Source organism: Oryx dammah, unplaced genomic scaffold, assembly GCF_014754425.2.
Source record: "Oryx dammah isolate SB20612 unplaced genomic scaffold, SCBI_Odam_1.1 HiC_scaffold_10, whole genome shotgun sequence".
NCBI lineage: Eukaryota > Metazoa > Chordata > Mammalia > Artiodactyla > Bovidae > Oryx > Oryx dammah.
In genome coordinates, this window is record NW_024070194.1 from 10,576,956 (window position 1) to 10,596,744 (window position 19,789).

The window sequence follows — 19,789 nt, forward strand, 5'->3', positions numbered from 1 at the left end:
CATCCATCCATCCATCCATCCATCCATCCATCCATCCATCCATCCATCCCTGTCTGATCAATTGGGAGATAATGAGTCTTCCTCCAGCTACAGGATCAGCCAGGTCTCACAACTGTGTTTTAACCTTGGATGAAGCCCCCCAGGCATGGCCAGCCCTTTAGCTATGCAATCTCCTCTAGCCACCGCCCCCTGTGAGATAGGTCCTGTTCTCTCCATTTTGGAGATGAGGAAATAGATTGAAAGTTGGGAAGTCACTTGCCCAAGGTCACACAGACCTATAGGATAGGGCCCCAGGCGGTTTTTTTTTTTTTTTTTTTTGGTTGGCCTCAGCTATTTCCACTGCATCTCATACTGCTCCTGGATGCTGGGTCAAAGGGCGAAGATTCCCTTGGACCAGGCAAAAGAACAGTCCCTGATTCCTTGAGGCCATCTTCTCTCAGCCCCTGATGATATCAAGTAACACTTAACTGTCCTTAGGATGTGCGAGGAGCTGAGGGCTTAGCGGGAGGGTTCACACCCTCTTCTTCCTTTAGACCTGCAGGAAGTCCCTAAAACACCCTCTGTCCACTTCAGAGAGAAGGCAGCCAAGGCCCAGGAATGATGAGCAATTTGTATAAAGTCACGGAACAAGAGCCAAGATCTACTGGATTTTCAGAGGCCAAGCTCTGCACATGCGTGTGATTGAATCAGCTTATAAGATTCACCTACTTTTTGAAAATCCAAAATGTGCAAAAAAAGTGAAAACAAAGGTTTACCTGAACTTCCTTCCTCTGAAACAAAGCTCTATTACCGGTTTCTTTGTATCCTTCCGCTAATTTTCAACGCAAACACAAACGTGTGGGTACATACATATGCCTATATCTGTTTTGTTATCAGAAATGTCATATGCTATAGGCTCTTCAGCTTACTTTTTTTTTTTTTCCACGTAATGCACTCGAAGGTCCTTCCCTATCTGTACACAATTTTTTTTTTCAACAACGGGATAATATTCCATCCTAAAGAGACGTCATGTTTTATTTACCCATCCGCTACTGCCAGATATTTGGGGTTACCTCCAATTTTGGAGTTACACGCCGAACATCAAAGCCCCCTGCGCTTCACCATCAGCGGATACACTCTTCCCTTATCCCGCATCTAAGTTACACACTTACAGCAAAGATGGTTTTCGTTTTCCAGTGCCCCGCTCTGTGCGTTGCTTTCTATGGCTTTCCCTTGCAGAATGATCCAGAGCTGACGGCCCTCGGGGCCAGCCAACTCTCTCCTTGGGTCGCATCCCGCCTAGACCCGAAGCCAGCTCGGAGGCCGAGGCCCCGCAAGCCTCTCTGAGGGCTTCAAAGTGGGAACGATGCTTCAGCCCCACGTTTAGTGGAATTTCAGAAATACTTCGGGATGCATCCCTAGGAAGGCAGTCTCTCTGGGCGGGCTAAATGAGCTGAGCCCCTTCCCCTGGGCTCCCGCGGCCCCTCCGAGCGCTTCCTACACTTGGATACGCCAGGCCTCAGTTTAGGAGCTTAGTCAAGAGGTCACTCGCCTCCCGGAGGCTTCCTGCCATTCTGGAGAAGCCCTTAAGGGTCTTCGGGGCCCTAGGAAACACACGGAGGGCCATCCCATGCTCTCCCAAACTTAACGGTGGTCCCACCACGTCCAGGCTTCCCTAAGCCCCAGCTACAGACCCCACTCACCATAGGGACTGTCCACCGGAGCCCCGAGGGGCGCGTTCACGCTGACCATGGCGGAGCCCACCCAGCCGGAGACCCGGGGGCATGGAGGAGCCGGGGCCCCAGGCACACAGCGGCAGCAGCGGGAGCCAGTCCACCAGGAAGGCAGTGAGTGCAGCCAGCTGCCACCGCCCGGTTATCTTATTGATTCTTCTAATCACCCAAGGTGGGTGGATACGTTAAAGAGTAACCAGTCACTTAGGGAACCTGCGGCTGGGGACTGTCATTGTTGCCATGGCAACGACAACCTGGCCAGAGCAGAGGTCCACTAGGGCCCCAGTCTTGCCCTTTGGGGTTGGGAGGCTTTTGGAGCCAGAATATAGGGGATACCAGCCCCTTCACCCCCAGCTTTAGGGAAAGGACTGACCAGGACGGGATGAGGAGGTGAGAGTCCAACCTGGGTTGGGTTTTATGGCTCCAAACAATGGGTGTGGCAGGAGGCCGGGAGGGAGGGGTAGAGGAGAAAAGGAGGAAGCTGGGGGGAGTGTATTTATTGAGCACCTACTAGATGCTGAGAGTTGCATACAGGCATTGCCACATTTAAAATTTAGGCTGAGGAAATAGAGGTGAAGGAAGAAGTTACTTGCCCAGAGTCTCCCAGCTGGTACAAAGAGGAGTTAGAATGACAACCCACGATCTCTCCATTATCTAACGTATATTTTTTGAGTGCCTACTGTATACTGAGCTGTGTGCTAGACTCCAGTGATATAGAAATGAGCAAAGAGACATCACCCCTGTGCCCATGGAATTGTGGACTAATGGAGGAGACGGGCATCAATTAGATAACATTAAAGATATACTATTCAGGGGACTTTCCTGGTGGTCCAGTGGTGAAGACGCCACATTCCCAACGCAAGGTGTCTGAGTTCAATCCCAGGTCAGGGAACCAGTGCCCACATGCCGCAACTAAGACTCAGCACAGCCAAATAAATAATAACTAAATAAATATATTTTTAAAAGATATTATTCAAAGATATTATTACAGATGGCGAGTGCTAAGAGGAATGGGGAAACACAGGTCTGCCTCCAGGCCTGTGGGGCAGAGGCACTCTGCCTGCTCCTTCCACTGGTCCATGGGTCTCCTTTGCCTCACAAAACGCAATCTCCTGCCCAAATCTGCATTCTGGTCTCGGAATGCAGAACCATCTTACATCTTAGCTGTTCTACACAGTAGGCTACCATCTGGTTTTGGGGGATTAGCCCCATTTCTTTTATTACAATGTTGGGGTTCACAGCTTGACTTGGGATCCTGAGCTCAAGGTCTTCATCATATTGGGGGTGTTCAAATGAGAGGCAGGAAAACGTGGGACTTAAGATCAGAAAACCCCAGCTCCATCATCATTATCTTGCTGTATGGATTTGGGTACAGTATTTCATTTTCCCATAGCAACACCTACCTCACATGTTGCCTCACTTCTAAAATAGCTAATTGAGGTCCAGTGGCTAAAATCCATTCTCCTATTGCAGGAGTCCTGGGTTTGATCCCTGGACAGGGAACTAGATCCCATATGCAGCAACTAAGAGGTCACATGCTCCAAGTAAAAAATGATCACGCATGCCACAACTAAGACCTGACTCAGCCAAGTAGATAAGTACATAAATAAAATTTTGAAAATATTGAATAAATAAATAAAACAGCTAATTGATCTATTTCTCTCTGTCCGCAGTCTCTTTTTTCCAGTATGCTCACTCAGTCACCTCAGCGGGACCTCCCATCCCCTCTTGATGGACACTGGTGTGTATCCAGCCCTTCCTTCCTTCCGTTTCCTCCCTCCCTTCATTTCCCCCTGTCTAGTTTGTAGCCCACAGTCCATCTTAGTTTCTCTCTTACTTCTGTCTCAGGCCCTTTACTTCTAACCATCTGACAAAAACCCAACCCTGGATGAGCCTATGTATATTGCTTTCTTTATGCCTACATGCCAGCTGCCAATCACTGTTGAAAAAATTAAAAATCACGTAGACGGACAGCTGGGGGCCACCAGAGATTCATAATCACAAACTTCGATGGGTCCCTCCACAATGCCCAGAACCTCTACCCGGTTTCTCTTCTCCTGGCTTTTCCATTTTCTACCCCTACTTCAGATCTTTTCTCACCCCGGAAATTGTCCATCTCATTCTCAGGAGGCTGAGGCTTTCCCTTCTTCATAGAGGAAACAGGAGCCTTCAACCTGGACCAGCCTCAAGTCTCCACAAAAATTCACCTGCATTTGCACTTTGCTCACCTCTTTCCCTCCTGATCCACATGGGTCCACACCCTCCCTCTTCCCACTGCCTAGGAGCCCCACATGACCATGTAAGTTCTCTTATATATTCAACCTCTCCCTCTTTAGGCTTTAAAAATCAACTTCATTGAGGTATAATCTGTATATAATAAAATTTTAAGTGTACACTTTTATGATTTTGACAAACGTATATTCTTATGTAACTATAACCTTAATCAAGACACAGAACATTTCCATCATCCCCTGAAGTTCCTTTTTTTCCCTCTGCAATTAATCCCCCCAGCACCTCCCACTCCAAGCAACTGCTGATCTGCTTTCTGTCACACTACATTAGACTTGTCTTTTCTAGGGTGGCATTTGTCTGTTCTAGAAGGGCATTTACTCTTGTGTCTGGCTTTTTTGCTCAGTATATTTGTGAGTTTCATTTGTGTCCTGGTACTTTTTTCTTGCTAAGTAGTATTCCATTGAGTAGATAGACTGAAATTTGTTCACCCAGTCACTTGGTAATGGACTTTGGGGTTATCTCCTATTGGAGACAATTGTGAATTAAGCAGTGATGTGCACTCATGGACAAGTCTTCTTTTACACATATGTTTTCATTCCTCTTGGTTAAATTTCTAGGAGAAGAATTGCTGGTTGTTATGATATATATATGTATGTATGTATGTATGTATGTATGTATGTTTAATTTATAAGAAATTCCAAACCTATTGTCTATGGTGGTCATACAATTTTTCATTACTGCCAGCAGGGTAAGAGAGCTCCCTTTTTACTCCATATCCTTATCACCATTTGTCGCTGTCAATCTTTACTTATTTAATTTTTTTGGCAACACCCTAAATGGTATGTGGGATCTTAGTTCCCTGACCAGGGATTGAACCCATGCCCCTGCACTGGAAGCTCAGAGTCTTAACCATTGAACCACCAGGGAAGTACCAAGCTGTTGTCAGTATTTTTTAATTTAAGCAGGTGATATGAGCTTTCTTTTGCCTTTTGTTTGCTTTACACTAGTTTTATACATGAAGCCATTAGTACATTCATGTGTTAAAAATGAAAATTTTATGAACAGCATATAATGAAAAATAAAAGCTTTTCTATAACCTTACTTCCCACATCTCACTCTATTGAACTTTTTTCTTTTTTTAAGAGTCAGATATGACTAATCGACTTTCACTTTATTATTTATTTGGCTACACTGAGTTTGGGTTAGGTCTTAGGTGAGGCATGCAGGATCTAGTTCCCTGACCAGGGATTGAACCCCAGGCCCTCGGCATTGGAAGCATGGAATCATAACCACTGGACCACTGGGGAAGTCCCTCTATTGAACTTTTAAACAAATTCTTGTATATATATCCAGAAATTATACACATAGACACTGCTCTGCACAGAACAGTGTTCCCCCAAATTCATATGTTGAAGATCTAACCCCCAATGTGATTGTATTTGAAGCATTTATGGATGTTCAGTTCAGCTCAGTTCAGTCACTCAGTTGTGTCCTACTCTTTACAACCCCATGGACTGCAGCACACCAGGCCTCCCTGTCCATCACCAACTCCCACAGCTTACTCAAACTCATGTCCATCAAGTAGGTGATGCCACCCAACCATCTCATCCTCTGTTGGCCCCTTCTCCTCCCACCTTCAATCTTTCCCAGCATCAGGGTCTTTTCCAATGAGTCAGTTCTTCGCATCAGATGGCCAAAATATTGGAGTTTCAGCTTTAGCATCAGTCCTTGCAATGAATATTCATGAATGTAATTAAGGTTAAATTAGTGGGGTCCTGATTCAATAGGGTTAATGTCCTTATAAGAAGAGACATGAGAGGACTTCCCTGGCAGTCCAGTAGTTAAGACTCTGTGCTTCCAAAGCAGGGGGTGCAGGTGTGATCCCTGGTCAGGGAACTAAGATCCCACACACTGTGCAGCTTGGCCAAAAAAAATTTTTTTTTTTTAAAAGAAGAGACATGAGAGTACACCCCTACCTACTCAGATACAGTGAGAAGGTAGTTGTCTGCAAGTCAAGAAGAGAAATCTCACCAGAATCCAACTATACTGGCATCCTGAATTCACACTTCTAACCTCTAGAACTGGGGAAATTTTTTTCTCTTGGTTGAGTCACCCAGTCCATGGTATTTTGTTATGGCAACCCAAGCCCATTTGGATATACACACATGTAAATGCACATAAATACATGGGAACATGTGAAACACACCCTTCTGCCACCTCCTCGATCTCTAAGAGCTATCTCCACACCAGCATACCCACCTCATTCTTTCAGTGGCTATGTACTGTGTGGATGTCCCATAAATGATTTTTCTAGTCTATTGCTGGACACTTAGGTTGTCTCCAGGCTTTCGTCACTACAGTGAATGTCTTCATAAACTTCAAGTGTCCTGCGTCAGATGTCGGGAGTTTATCTGTAGGTCAAATTTCTAGAGGCAGAATCTTATCAATATGTAAGTATGCTATGATATGTCTTTTATTAAAAAAAAAAAAAAAACCTCCCTCCGTAGTTTACTTTCCCATCTCAGTGACAACATCTCCTTCCTTTTGACACTGAACTTTTAAAAAGCAATTTATTAATTTGGCTGTGTGAGGTCTTAGTTGTGGCATGCAGGGTTTTTGATCTCTAGCTGTGGCATGTGGGATCTAGTTCCCTGACCAGGTATCGAACTGGGGCCCCCTGCACTGTGACCAGGGAATCTTAGCCACTGAACCACCAAGGAAGTCCCTTGACATTGAACTTTTAAAGCAACTGTCTACACTAGTGCCAGGTACTATCCCAGATGCTTTCTACGTATTCATTCATTTCATGTTTTGAAGGACCTCATGAGGCAGATACAATGTATGTCCCCATTTACAGGTGAGACTGAGGCGTTAAATCTTGACTTACCCAAGCACACTTGGCCACTTTGTGTTAAATTTGTACTTAGGCATTCTGGTTTCAGAGTCCATGCTCTTAACTCTCTTGGCTGGTGAATGTATGAGCAAATGAATGATCTTCAAGAAGCATAAAATATTACGGAGGTTTAAGAACTGTTTCAGATTTCTTGCAGCAAAGGTTCCCAACTTCAAGAGGGGAGGAGAGGGTGAGATGTATGGAAAAAGTAACATGGAAACTTACATTACCATATGTAAAATAGATAGTTAATGGGAATTTGCTGTATGGCTCAGTAAACTCAAACAGGGGCTCTGTATCAATCTAGAGGGGTGGGATGGGGCAGGAGATGGGAGAGAGGTTCACAAGGGAGAGGATATATGTATACCTCTAGCTGATACATGTTGAGGTGTGACAGAAAACAACAAAATTCTGTAAAACAATTATCCTTCAATTAAAAACAAAGTTCCCAACTTCAGTTGGAACAGCGGCTTAGCCAAGCTAGGGTACTACTGGAGTTCTCACTGCCACATCTGTAGGGGCCAAGGCTTGATAAACACAAGCATGCCCACTTGGTTGATTCCTTCTTTGACCGGGGGTCTTCTCAGAGACAGTTTCAGGAATGGGGGATCCAGGAGGCCTTCTGCAGTTCCCAATGGCACTTTATGCTTCATTATCTCTGTTATTGTTTAGTCACTAAGTCGTATCTGATCGCATGGACTACAGCCACCAGGCTCCTCTATCCGTGGGCTTTCCCAAGCAAGAATACTGGAGTGGGTAGCCATCTCTTTCTCCAAGGGATCTTCCCGACCCAGGGGTTGAACCTGGGTCTCTTGCATTGCAGGTGGATTCCTTACCAACTGAGTCACCAGGGAAACCCCTCATCATTTCTACCTTTGTCCAGTCCCTGGTTTCTCCCTTCTTAGCTGAGAGGCAGGAGAGTGACTCTGGACATTGGAGTCATACAGAGCATATTCAGACCCAACTTCTATGGCCTCAGTTTTTATGTCCATAAAATGGGAATAAGATCAATACATAGCAGGATAATTCAATGAGATTAAGAGTGTCCTCAGCATCTCATAAATGCCAATGGTGATTACTCTGGTTCTCCTGTTAACTCAGGACATATGAAGGCAAATCGGGGGCCTCAGAAGAGCATAGTCATTGGGATTGGAGGGAGCTGAATTCAAATCCCATATCTGCTCCTTACTAGCTTTGTGACCTTATACATGCCATGGAATCCAGAGGGTCACCTGCCACTTAAATTTCCAAAACAAGGTTTTCCCTGGTAGTGCAGTGGCTAAGATTCCACACTTCCAATGCCGGGGGCCTCTGTTCAGGGAATTAGATCCCAGATGACTCAACTGAAGAGCTCACATGCCACAACTAAGAGCTGGTGCAGCCAAATAAATAAATAAACGGTTTTAAATCTAAAAAAAAAATTTCCAGAACATTTTGGGAGTTTGACAAAGGGTTGGCAAGTCCTTCCCCCACCTGCCACATAAGGATATTAATAATTTTTAAGGAAATCTAACATTCATTATCACCATTGTGTGATACATGAAAGGACATTTTAATACTCCCCCTTCCAAAATAACTAGGAAGAATATAATCTGAAAATAATGAATTCAGAACCACGTCCTTGTTTTTCTTATTTCATGCATCTCCAGCATTTGGAAATGGGCACTGCTGATAAGTCTCATTTTTCTTAGTTGTAAAGTGGAGTGAGAAGTCAGACACCTGCACCTGTGATCCAGCTGATGTACTTGGTGCAAAGCAGGAGCCGAGGGACTGTTAGCACCTGGTCGTCTTTATTTATTTGGCTCTGCCAGGTGTTGGTTGCAGTATACAGGCTCTTCACTGCAGCATGCAGGCTCTAGTTCCCGGACCAGGGATCGAACCAGGATTCCCTGCCTTGGGAGCTCGGAGGCTTAGCCGCTGGACCATCAAGGAAGCCCTTTCGGCCTTCTTCCTGAGCTGGTTTCCCAGCAGCCCATCTCCTCTGCTCCGCTTCCTTCTCTCCTCTTTGACCCCCCTGAGGACCGAGATGGGGACCAGAAAGAGCCACTGCATTAGATCTCAGAGAACTTGATTGAGGGCGGAGGAAGGTGATATTGGAGACACAGCTACAAGTCGTAGACTAGGCGGGAGTGCCCAAGAGGGAAGAATACTCATTCCATCCAGGATCATGTAGGGACTCTGTGAAAAGGGGCTTGTTTTCTATCCGGGTCTTTGAATGAAGCTCTCTCCAGCCAGGCAGGGAGTGGGCCCCAGCTGGAGGGCAAGGTCTGAGGGAGAGATTTTACTATCACTAAAGACAAAAGGTCTTTTGTGTGTTTTGATAACTGGGTGGGGTGGGGAGAGGGGAGAAGTTTTCTGGGAACGAGAATGAGATTCCGTGGGAGAAATAAAGAAAGGAGAGAGAGACAGAGAGAGCCTCAGGAAGCAAAAAAAAAAAAAAAAAAAAAAGCCTTAAAAGAGAGAATTCCCTCAGGCGAGCTTTGCTTTTAGCTTGCCAGTTCTGAGCATTCAGAGAGCTGTCTAGAACAGACTGAAGGAGCTGTCAGAGAGCCTGGGCTTCAACCTGGGTGCCTTCCCAGACAAGCCATGCAGCTCTCAGTAAGTCATACGCTTTCGCTAAGCCTCAGTGTGCCCACCTGTAAAAAAGGTGCCTGGACCCCCAGGGGCTTCAGCAACGTACACTAGGGGTGGGGTGTCCACAAGCTAACTACAGTTATTTTGTAAAAGCTTGCAACTGAAATGGTCCCAAATCAGAGAGGGAGACCACTGGTTCGCAAAGACGGCCCAGAAGCTGGTTGGCTATTACTGAATGAATGAAGGTAGTTTATTGGATACACAAAGACTTGCGGGTTGGAGGCCTGAGAGTCCAAAAGCTGCTGCCACTGCTTCTTCCAGCCCTGGCTCTCTGAGAATTGAGTCAATTGAGGATGCAGGCCTCTTTCCCGGAGGCCGGAGGAGAAAAAGATGTAACAGGTAAGAAGGAAAGCAAGGAGGCTGTCTTCTCCTGGTACATGCTGAACGTTTAGGAAATGGAAATAAGAGGGAAGATTCAGGTAGGTGAAGTGAGCCCAACTCACATCCTTAAGAAAGTATTCCTTGACCCCGTCTTGGGGAAGGGACTCTTGGAGCGTCAGGCCCAGCCGGAGGCCTGCCAGAGCCCATGGAAAATTCAGAACCACAGAAGCTTGTTGGACTTGCGTCTCGAGAAGCACAGGTTGCTGCTGCAGCTGCCTTGGTAGATGGGGGGGCAGGCGGAACACGGCCTCCCCGTCTTGTACGGTGCCTCTCCGATCCAGTTACCCCTGGAAGAGAAGAGGGCCCAGGGAGGCGGGGTGGGGGGGTACAGATACATGAGCCACCTTCACACAGGTTTTTAAATATCAGCAGGGCCGCTGACTGGCCCTGTAACCAGGTCACGACTGCAAGCCTCAGTTTCTTCATCTCTAAAACCAAGAGAAGACATTCCTCCCGCACAGGAATGAGCATATCCAAGCACCTGGCTTGGCAGATAAGCAGCCACGAAGTGTGATTTTTTTGATTCCTTCCACACAACCACCCCACCCCAGCCACCTCCCCAAAGAAATCCCTCCCTCCCCTCTCCAACAAGCAGATCTGAGTTCTGATCCTGGTTCTGCCAGCCGGTGACAGAATAAACCATCTCATTTCCTTCTTTTTTTTTTTTTTTGATGTGGCCAATTTTTAAAGTCTTTATTGAATTTATTACAGTATTGCTTCTGTTTTATGTTTCGGTATTTGGCCCTGACCAGGGATCAAACCCACACCCACTGCGTTGGAAGATGAAGTCTTAACCACTGGACCACTTAACCACTTACCCAGGGACCACCAGGGTAGTTTAGTCCCTAAACTACCTCATTTCTTGAGCCTTGATTTTATCCTCTGAATAAGTTAATGAAATGGTGTCCATAAAAATTATGTGAAAACACTTTGTAACTTACAAAGAAAGAAAGATAGCACTAAGTCGTGTCCAACTCTTGTGATCCCATGAACTGTAGCCTGCCAGGCTCCTCTGTCCATAGGATTCTCCAAGCAAGAATATTGGAGTAGGTTGCCATTTCCTTCTCCAGGGGAACTTCCCGACCCAGGAACTGAACCCAGGTCTCCCACATTGCAGGCAGATTCTTTACCAACTGAGCTATTCGGGAAGCCCCTGTAACTTACAAGGTGATATGCAAATAAGAACTAGAATAATTAGATACTGGGTGTAATTCAACCATGGGGGACATGCCCGTGAAACCTCTTTGTGGCCTCTGCTGTACATTTATTTTTCATGGACAGTCTTATCCAAAAACCATCCTACCTGCTATGGAGTTAATCTTCTCAATGGATTTGAGGAGGTGGGGGGATAGGGAGCCATTGCTTAAAGGTAATAGTTTCTCTTTGGGGTGATGAAAACATTTTGGAAATAGAGGTGATGCTTGTACAACACTATGAATGCAATTAATGCCACGAAATAGTGTACAGTACTTAAAAATGGCTAAATGGCAAATTTTATGTTTTATATATATATTTTACCTAGATTGAAAAAAATGAATAATGTAATACACCAAAAACCCATTGAGTTGTCCACTTCAAATGGATAAATTGTATGGTATGTGAATTATATCTCAATTAAGCAGTTTTTTAAAAAAGAAGAAACCAGGAATTCCCTGGCCATCCAGTGGTTAAGATTTGGTGCTTTCAGGGGCCATGTTTGATTCCTGGTCAGGGAACTAAAATCCCACAAGCCTCGAGGCATGGCCAAACAAACAAAACAAACTTTCATCCCATCATTCTCCTGCTCAAGAATTTTAGTGGTTTCCCATTGCCTGTGCAGGAGTTTGCAAACTTTTTATATAAAGGGCCAGACAGTAAATATTTTAGGCTTTGGGGGCCAAATGTCTTTATTGCATGAAAGCAGCCCTAGGGATATGTGAACAAATGTCGTGGTCATGTTTCAATAAAAGTTTATTTATAAAAATAGGCAGCAGGTCGGATTTTGGGCTGTAGGCTGTAGTTTGCTGGCCTCTAGCTTATGAATCACAACTACAGTTTTGGTCAGGCCTTCCAGACTGCTCGGGCTTCCCTGATAACTCAGCTGGTAAAAAAATTTGCCTGCAGTGCAAGGGACCTGGGTTCAATCTCTAGGTTGGGAAGATCCCCTGGAGAAGGGAAAGGCTACCCACTCACTCCAGTATTCTGGCCTGGAGAATTCCATGGACTGTATAGTCCATGGGGTCGCAAAGAGTTGGACACAACTGAGCGACTTTCACTTTCCAGACTGCTCTAGTGGCACGTGGATCCAGCTTACACACCGGATCTTCCCACAGCTCTTTCCTCCATCCAACCCACAGAGTTCTCTTTTCTCCCTCTTCATCCACCTCAAGGTCTAAAATTAGCCCCCCAGGATCTTGCTCGGGGCGGCCTAATAATCTCACCACTAGCTTGTAGTGTTCGTGATCTCTCAAGTTCCAGTGCCTTATTTTCTCAAACATCAAACACTCTTTGTAGGCAGAAATGGGATCTTTTTCCTCCAAAAGTGATGGCTGAATAACAATAAGTAAAGTCAGCCAAAGTGCTTAGAAAAGTGTGGATTTCTGGTTTCATATGGGTTCGTTCATTCATTCATTCAACCAAGACTTCTAGTGGGCATCAGGATTTATGTCAGATGCTGTGAGTCCACAGTTTTCCAAAGGGAAAGTTTAGGGGCAGGGAATGTGGGTGGTAGAGACACCAGGGAATGATGGAATAAAAGTTATCCTTTTTTTGTTTAATTTAACCACTTGAGGGAAAGTTCTGCTTTAAGAAAAACCAACAGTTTGCAATCACTATAATAAAAGGATATAAAAATGAATCAGGTCTATTTCCTGCTCTCAAAGACTTCTCTTGACCTCTCTCCCACCTAGCTGATTGAAGAGTCTGGAAGAAGCAGCTGAGCATACTCACTGCATCCTTCCTTTCTTTCCTATGGGATCTGCCTGCCTGCAGGGAGCATGTGTCCTTGGTTGCTCTGTTTCTTGTGGGAAGCTTGAAGGGGCTAGCACTATGCTTAGAAGAGGCCTCTGGTTGTCCAATGTTGCTTGTTAATGGATGTGAAGGTCTAGTTCAACAGCGAGCTATTTGCAAGCCCACTTGGCTGGCAGAGCTAAAACACATTCTACACTATTGGCTTCATCAGGGAGACTGCCTATCCACTATCCACCTGCCTTGGTCCTCTGTCTATCACCCAATTGACTGTGAAGCTTGGGTAAAGAAAAAGGATTCTCGATCAACTCTCTAAAAGTACCACACTGTATGGTGTATGGTTACTTAGAACAGAGGAAGGCAAGGTGTCCTGTGTGTCTTCCTTTTCTGAGAATCCTGCCCACTCCACCTTGTGATCCACCCTCCTGCCCCAAAGTCCCCTCGACCTCAAAGCTGCACTCACTTAATGGCGTAGTTGCAGACCAGGTACACAGCCTGGCGCCAGGTGCTGCCCCAGACTCGGATGCTGCCACAGGTGTGGATGGCACAGCCCAGCCGATTGGAAGATGCCCACACCATCTGAGAAGGGAGGACAAAGGCAAGGGAGGCTGTGAGAAGGACTTGGGCCTGGAAGGTTCCTGCACTTGCTTAGTTCAGGGCGGATGCATTAGCTGAGGTTTTCCTGGGGGAGGCAACTGTCTCAAAAGTGAGAGGATGGAGGCATGCTGCTGCTATTGCTATTGCTAAGTCACTTCAGTCGTGTCTGACTCTGTGCGACCCCATAGACGGCAGCCCACCAGGCTCCCCCGCCCCTGGGATTCTCCAGGCAAGAACACTGGAGTGGGTTGCCATTTCCTTCTCCAATGCGTGAAAGTGAAAAGTGAAAGGGAAGTCTCTCAGTCGTGTCCGACTCTTGGCGACCCCATGGACTGCAGCCTACCAGGCTCCTCCGTCCATGGGATTTTCCAGGCAAGAGTACTGGAGTAGGGTTCCATTGCCTTCTCCAGGATAGAGGCATATGGTACTATTAATATAATGTTTCCCAAACTTTATTTTTTACTACAATAACAGTAGGGAGAACAGTTTTATATTGTTACCCAGTGCACCAACACACACACACACACACACATACACACACCCCTACTCCTCTTGCACAAAAGTTTTATGAACTAATATTTAATCTTATCATATAGAATGATATATGCTAATGTTTTCTATAGTGTTCAATTAGATTTCTTTCTTTCCCCCCTTGTGAACAATGCTTGAAAATCATGGTTGTGTTGGAGATTAGAACACAAACTTTGAAGATAAACAGCCTTGGATCAGTTTCTCAATATCAGAAGCTGTGTGACTTTGACCAAGTCACTTAACCGCTCTATGCCTGGTTTCTCCTTTGGTAAAATGGAGGTAATAATATCTCATGGATGTCAGGAGGGACATTTGGCTTAAGCCTCACATTTCCTAGGGGAATTTTCTCTAGTGTCTGACATTTACTGCAAATGAGTCACAGAGAAATTGGCAGGTCTCCAAAAGAAGACATTGGTCCTACCACTGGTCCTGTTTCTTATAACACTATACTGCCTCGTATTTTTATGTACAATAAGTGGTACCATCTCAATATGAGCACTCAAAATGCACTACAATTTTTGGGTAATCTTATTTGGCATTTCCTTGGAGAAGGAAATGGCAACCCACTCCAGTTCTCTTGCCTGGAAAATTCCATGGATGGAGGAGTCTCGTAGGCTACAGTCCATGGGGTCACAAAGAGTGGGCCGAAACTGAGCGACTTCACTTTCACTTTTCTTTCACTTTTAAGATAGCATAGCCTTGGAAAATAGAAAACACTGGGAAACGTTTGGACCTATTGATAGCAAAGGCACTCTTGAACTTGTCAGACCACACATCTCCATTTTGGAGTCAAACAATATGGTCCACTGACCTAAGACACTCAATATAAGATCCAGTTCAGTTCAATTCAATGTATATACAGGAAAAGGCTCATTATGTAAAAGGAAGTCTGTTCAGGTTGCTGTCCACCACATTCTATTTCTCCCACCAGCCCTTCATCCCTACAAAGGGTACCTGGGTATAGTGGGAGCAGACAGGGCCACTGCAGCGCCAGGGGCAATGAGGGGTACAGTCCTTTGAGGCAGGAAACAAGTAATGCCGCTTCTCCTCTGACCAAGACCTCACAAGATCCACCACCGAGCGGTACCTGGGAAGGTGAAGGCGATGGAAGAAACTCAGACTGTGTGCTCAGCGAGCTGTTGAGTGATGGAGTGAAAGAAGGGCAGTGAAGTGACAGGGTGAAGGGAGGGCTCACTCACCGGCCAGAATGGACAGACAGGTTCTGGCCCACGTATCTCATCAGCTGTGAGGGCCCGTGGGCCCAAATGCACTGGGAGGCCCAGGCCTCAGCCGATCTCGCCAGCCGCTCGTCCCAGACCTGGGAAAGCAGAAAGGCCGTGAAATTCCCCGCGGGAGGAAAACCACCACCATCTCAGTAGTGTCTAGAAATGCAAATACACATGGTATCGTGACTCCTCCATCGCCTGGGAACACTGCAATACATCCACTTAATGAATAAGAAAACTGAGCCTTAGAGAAGGCCTGTGACTTCAAGGTCAATAGCAAGTCCACACGAGGGCTGAGATCCATACCTCGCCTCTGACTCTTAGCCCGATGCCCTTTTTCCTTCACTGGACTTCAAGCTTGGGGTTCCCTGCTCTGAGGGGGGTCCCAGGGATTGGCCTGGGAGTTCTCAGCTATCCCTAGAAGTGACTGAGCCCAGGATAATAGGAAGAGAATGGATTTTTTATTTATTAAAATTTGAAAATGTGTTTAACATTACATTTTTAAAATTCAAAATGTGTTTGTTTTTAATAGTGAAAGCATGCACACGTTTACTATGTAAGCTGTTGAAAGGATAAGTGGAGAGTCTTTCATCTTCATCTTATACTAGTCCCTCCAGCCACCCAGACCCTGGAAGTAACCATCATCGTGAGTTTCTTATGTCCAGTTGTAGAAATATTCCACACCCATAAGCATATAATATATATATATATAATGTATATATGATTATATGTAAAAATATATGTAATTATATATAATATCATGTATGCAATATATCTAATTATATATCATATTGTGTTAATATATAAATAAACATATATTATGTAAATATAATAATTAGGTGAGGTGAAGTCGCTCAGTCATGTCGGACTCTTTGCGACCCCGCAGACTGTAGCCTACCAGGCTCCTCCGTCCATGGGATTCTCCAGGCAAGAATACTGGAGTGGGTTGCCATTTCCTTCTCCAGGGGATCTTCCCGAGCCAGGGATCGAACCCAGGTCTCCCACATTGGAGGCAGACGCTTTAACCTCTGACCCACCAGGGAAGCCCCCCCCCGAAAAAATATATATACACACATATAATCCTTCCTGGAGAAGGAAATAGCAACCCACTTCAATATTCTTGCCTGGAAAATCCCATGGACAGTAGAGCCTGGTGGGCTACAGTCCATGGGGTCACAAGAGAGTCAGACATGACTTAACAACTAAAGTGTTAGTCACTCAGTCCTGTCCAACTCTTTGCGACCCCATGGACTATAGCCCGACAGGATCCTCTGTCCATGGAATTCCCCAGGCAAGAATACTGGAGTGGGTTGCCATTTCCTTCTCCAGGGGATCTTCTCAACCCAGGGATTGAACCCGGGTCTCCTGAATTGCAGATAGACTCTTTACCAACTAAGCCACCAGGGAACAGCATATACATACATATGCATATATATATGTGAAGTTCTTTGACAGATGGCAGGATGCCAGACATTCTGTTTGGCACCTTGCTGTTTTCATTTAACCAGATAGGTTTGTCTTAGGATGATTCTACATCAGTGCATAGAGAATACCCTCCTCCTCCTCTGTAATGGCTTCTTAATTTTCCAATCTGTGAATGCCCCAAGTTTTATATCTCGAAAAAGGATCACTTAAAAAAAAATACTAGTTCCCTTCCACTCTGACTTCCTGAGATTCTGAGATATTATTTGTTCCTTCATTTCATCTGTCATTTAGCAAATATTGAACAAGGACTCACAGTCTAGCAAGGAAATGAGACGTTAAGCAATCATTACAGTTGGCTAGTGTGGGAATGTGAAACGGAATCTGGTCTTTTTTGGAGCCATAGAGAGAAAGGGTTCCTTGAGCAAGGGATGTTTAGCCAGATACCTGTCCTGTGGGCTGAAGCCAGATAGTGAAGCAATGGGAACACCCAAAGAAGGGCCCAGACATCTCCCCGGGGTTGTGAGACTCATCCATTCTTAAAGAAAGCAGAGGAATGTTTTCTTCATGCTGCAAAGGGGTGAGCTGAGGTAGGGGCATGCAAACCTCTAACCCATACTCACTGACCCTCCCCGGGGCCCCTCCTGGTGGAACTGTCTAGCTCTCTCTCTTCCACAATACATGCAACAATCAAACACCTGTTGCAGGGAGGGCTTTGCACGCAGAGCTGGTGCTCAATAAATGTGTCATTGTTTGAAAACTGGAGGGCCTTCTACGTGCCAGCCACTGTGTTAATCAATGGATGAGTCAGTTAGTGAACAAATAAATGGCTCCCCCACCTTTAGCTGCCTGCCATTTGGGCTCCCATCCCCACCCCTCCCAACACCTTATTGCACCTGATGTTGTATTCTACATAAATGTTGTGGTTGATCTTTGTTTTTTATCATGCCCACTGAAATGGAAGCTCTGTGAAGGACAAGACCTTGTCCATCCTGTTCTCGGCAGTGTCCACAGGGCTTAGCAGTGGTGCCCAGCTCCAAGCAGGAGATGCTACATAAGTGAATGAGCACAAGTGTTTGCAGGCAGTTAAGGGAGCAGGTATCTGTCTTAAAGGGGGCAGCTGGCAATCCTTTTCCCTAAAGAAATCTGTAGGTGAGCTGGAGGCCTATCTCTCTACAGGCTAGTTTGGGACAATGGTCCTGGGGGAGGGGCTGCGATAATGAAAAAGTTTCCCTCCTCCCCTTCGGAGTCAAGCTGGTAGGGGGCTGGGGTGAGACACCCCCTTCTCCCCTGGTCCCCCATTCTGCCTCTTTGAAGGAAGACATCCCAGCGTCCTTTGCTGGTCAGCTGCTGTTTCTCCCCCAGCCTGTGCCCTCCACCCCTACCCCCAAAACCAATCCCCATCTCTCCCAATTCTACTTCCAGAGACTTGTGGACAGACTGGGAGTGTCATCAAACCCCTGGGGCAAAGAGACAATGGCAGGGAAATCTCCAGCCACCCACCCACTGCGGATCCCCAGCAGGAAGCCAGAATTCTTGGAAAAGGCATTGTATTAGTTAAGACAACAGCTTTAGCAGCTGGCAGATCTGGGGTGTAATCCCAAGTGGGTGACCTTCAACAAATTAATTCTCTCCTTCTTGATTTCTTTAAAATGCAGATAAATCCCACCTTGAAGGAAGAGGGTTCCGTGAAAGTGCCTAGTGCACAGAGGATGCGCCATAAATTGCAGTCCTCTGCTCCTGCCTGCAGAAAGGACCTATATAAAGCCTTAGTTTTCTCATCTGTAAAATGGGCAGACTTCACAGGGCCCAGATAGTGGCTAGAAAGGCTAGACTCGTGAATGGTCCAGCCCTTCCAGGGCACACTGAGTCAACTGGTGTTTGCCAGAAAGGGCAGAGCGTGAGGACTCACCATATACTCCATGTTGGCAGCAGGTGGGTGCACGCTGGCCCGGATGTGGTTGTGATAATCCAATAAGGCACTCATGTCCCGGGCAGAGATGTGGCGCTTCTGCCGGTACCAAGGCACCCCCAGGCCACTCAGGGGCCTCACAGCTGTGCCCTTGGTCTGGGCCAGTGCCAGGGTGGCATTGGGCATCAAGGCGTTCATTGTCTGGCCTGCCCAGAAGAGCAGGCCCGCCAGGCCCACAGTGCCGGGCAGCGGGGGCATAGCTGGCTGGAAGGGGTCCCACGTCTGGCCTCGTGCAATCAGAGCTGGCTGCCTGGAGGGGACGGTCATGAGGGCACCAAACCCTGAGTGCTCCCCAGCCTTCCCACCCCAGAGGATGCTAACTGCTGGGAGCTTGACACAGACCTTCCAACACAGCTCTGGTGGCGGGGAGCAACACTCCATCCTTCCCACCCCATGGACTGAGTGGATGGTGCAGTGGGAAGAAATGCCCAGACAGGGACTTCCCTGGGGGTCCAGTGGCTAAGACTCCATGATCCCAATGCAGGGGCCCCAGGTTCAATCCCTGGTCAGGGAACTAGATCCCACATGCCACAACTAAGAGTTTGCAGGCCACAGCTAAAGACCCTGTGTGCCTCACCTAAGATCCGGTGCAGCCAAATAAATATATTTTTTTTAAAGATAGGAAGAAAAAATAAAGAAAGGCCCAGAGAGTGGCTGAATTCGGACCAGGCCCTGGAGTGAGACAACACTTCAAAGCCGGAGTTCCATCCCACCAGCCCAGGAAGCAGACCCCACACCTCCCCAGACTGGATACCCTCTGAACCAATCTCACTCCACACGAGCTCTGTCGGTGCCCTCAGAGGGGCAGCGCCCACCTCCCCTGAGGCATCGACCAGGGCCCTCTTGTCCCCAAGTTGCTGCAATTTCAGGGTGGAGTTCAGTTCAGTTCAGCCGCTCAGTCGTGTCCGACTTTTTGCGGCCCCACGGACTGCACCATGCCAGGCTTCCCTGTCTGTCACCAGCTCCCGGAGCTTGCCCAAACTCTTGCAAGACACAGAAAGGAGAGACTGAAAGAGGCAAACAGAAAGAAAGCGAGAAACAGAGAAAAAGAAAATGAGGGAGACAAAAAGATCCTGAAAAGAGCTATGAGACAAAAAAGGTAGAGAGATACAGAGAGAAAGAGAGACGACGTTGGGGCAAAAAGAGAGGAACATGGGAGAGACAGAGAGAGAGAAAGAGGGGGGAAAAGAACAGACAAGATGGAGAAAGAAATACTGAGAAAAGAAGCAGAGAGAAGGGTCCG

General features: G+C 46.5%; 1 protein-coding gene across 1 annotated transcript; it reads right to left on the reverse strand.

Annotated features, from left to right (window-relative positions):
* Positions 1 to 9,984: 9,984 nt before the first annotated feature.
* Positions 9,985 to 18,744, reverse strand: R3HDML (R3H domain containing like). Its single transcript, XM_040247661.1, has 5 exons — positions 18,487 to 18,744; positions 15,126 to 15,244; positions 14,881 to 15,013; positions 13,262 to 13,377; positions 9,985 to 10,139 (listed from the first exon to the last, which is right to left on the reverse strand). Exons 1-5 carry the CDS (start codon positions 18,742 to 18,744, stop codon positions 10,007 to 10,009), a joined length of 759 nt encoding a protein of 252 aa, XP_040103595.1. The 3' UTR covers positions 9,985 to 10,006.
* Positions 18,745 to 19,789: the final 1,045 nt, after the last annotated feature.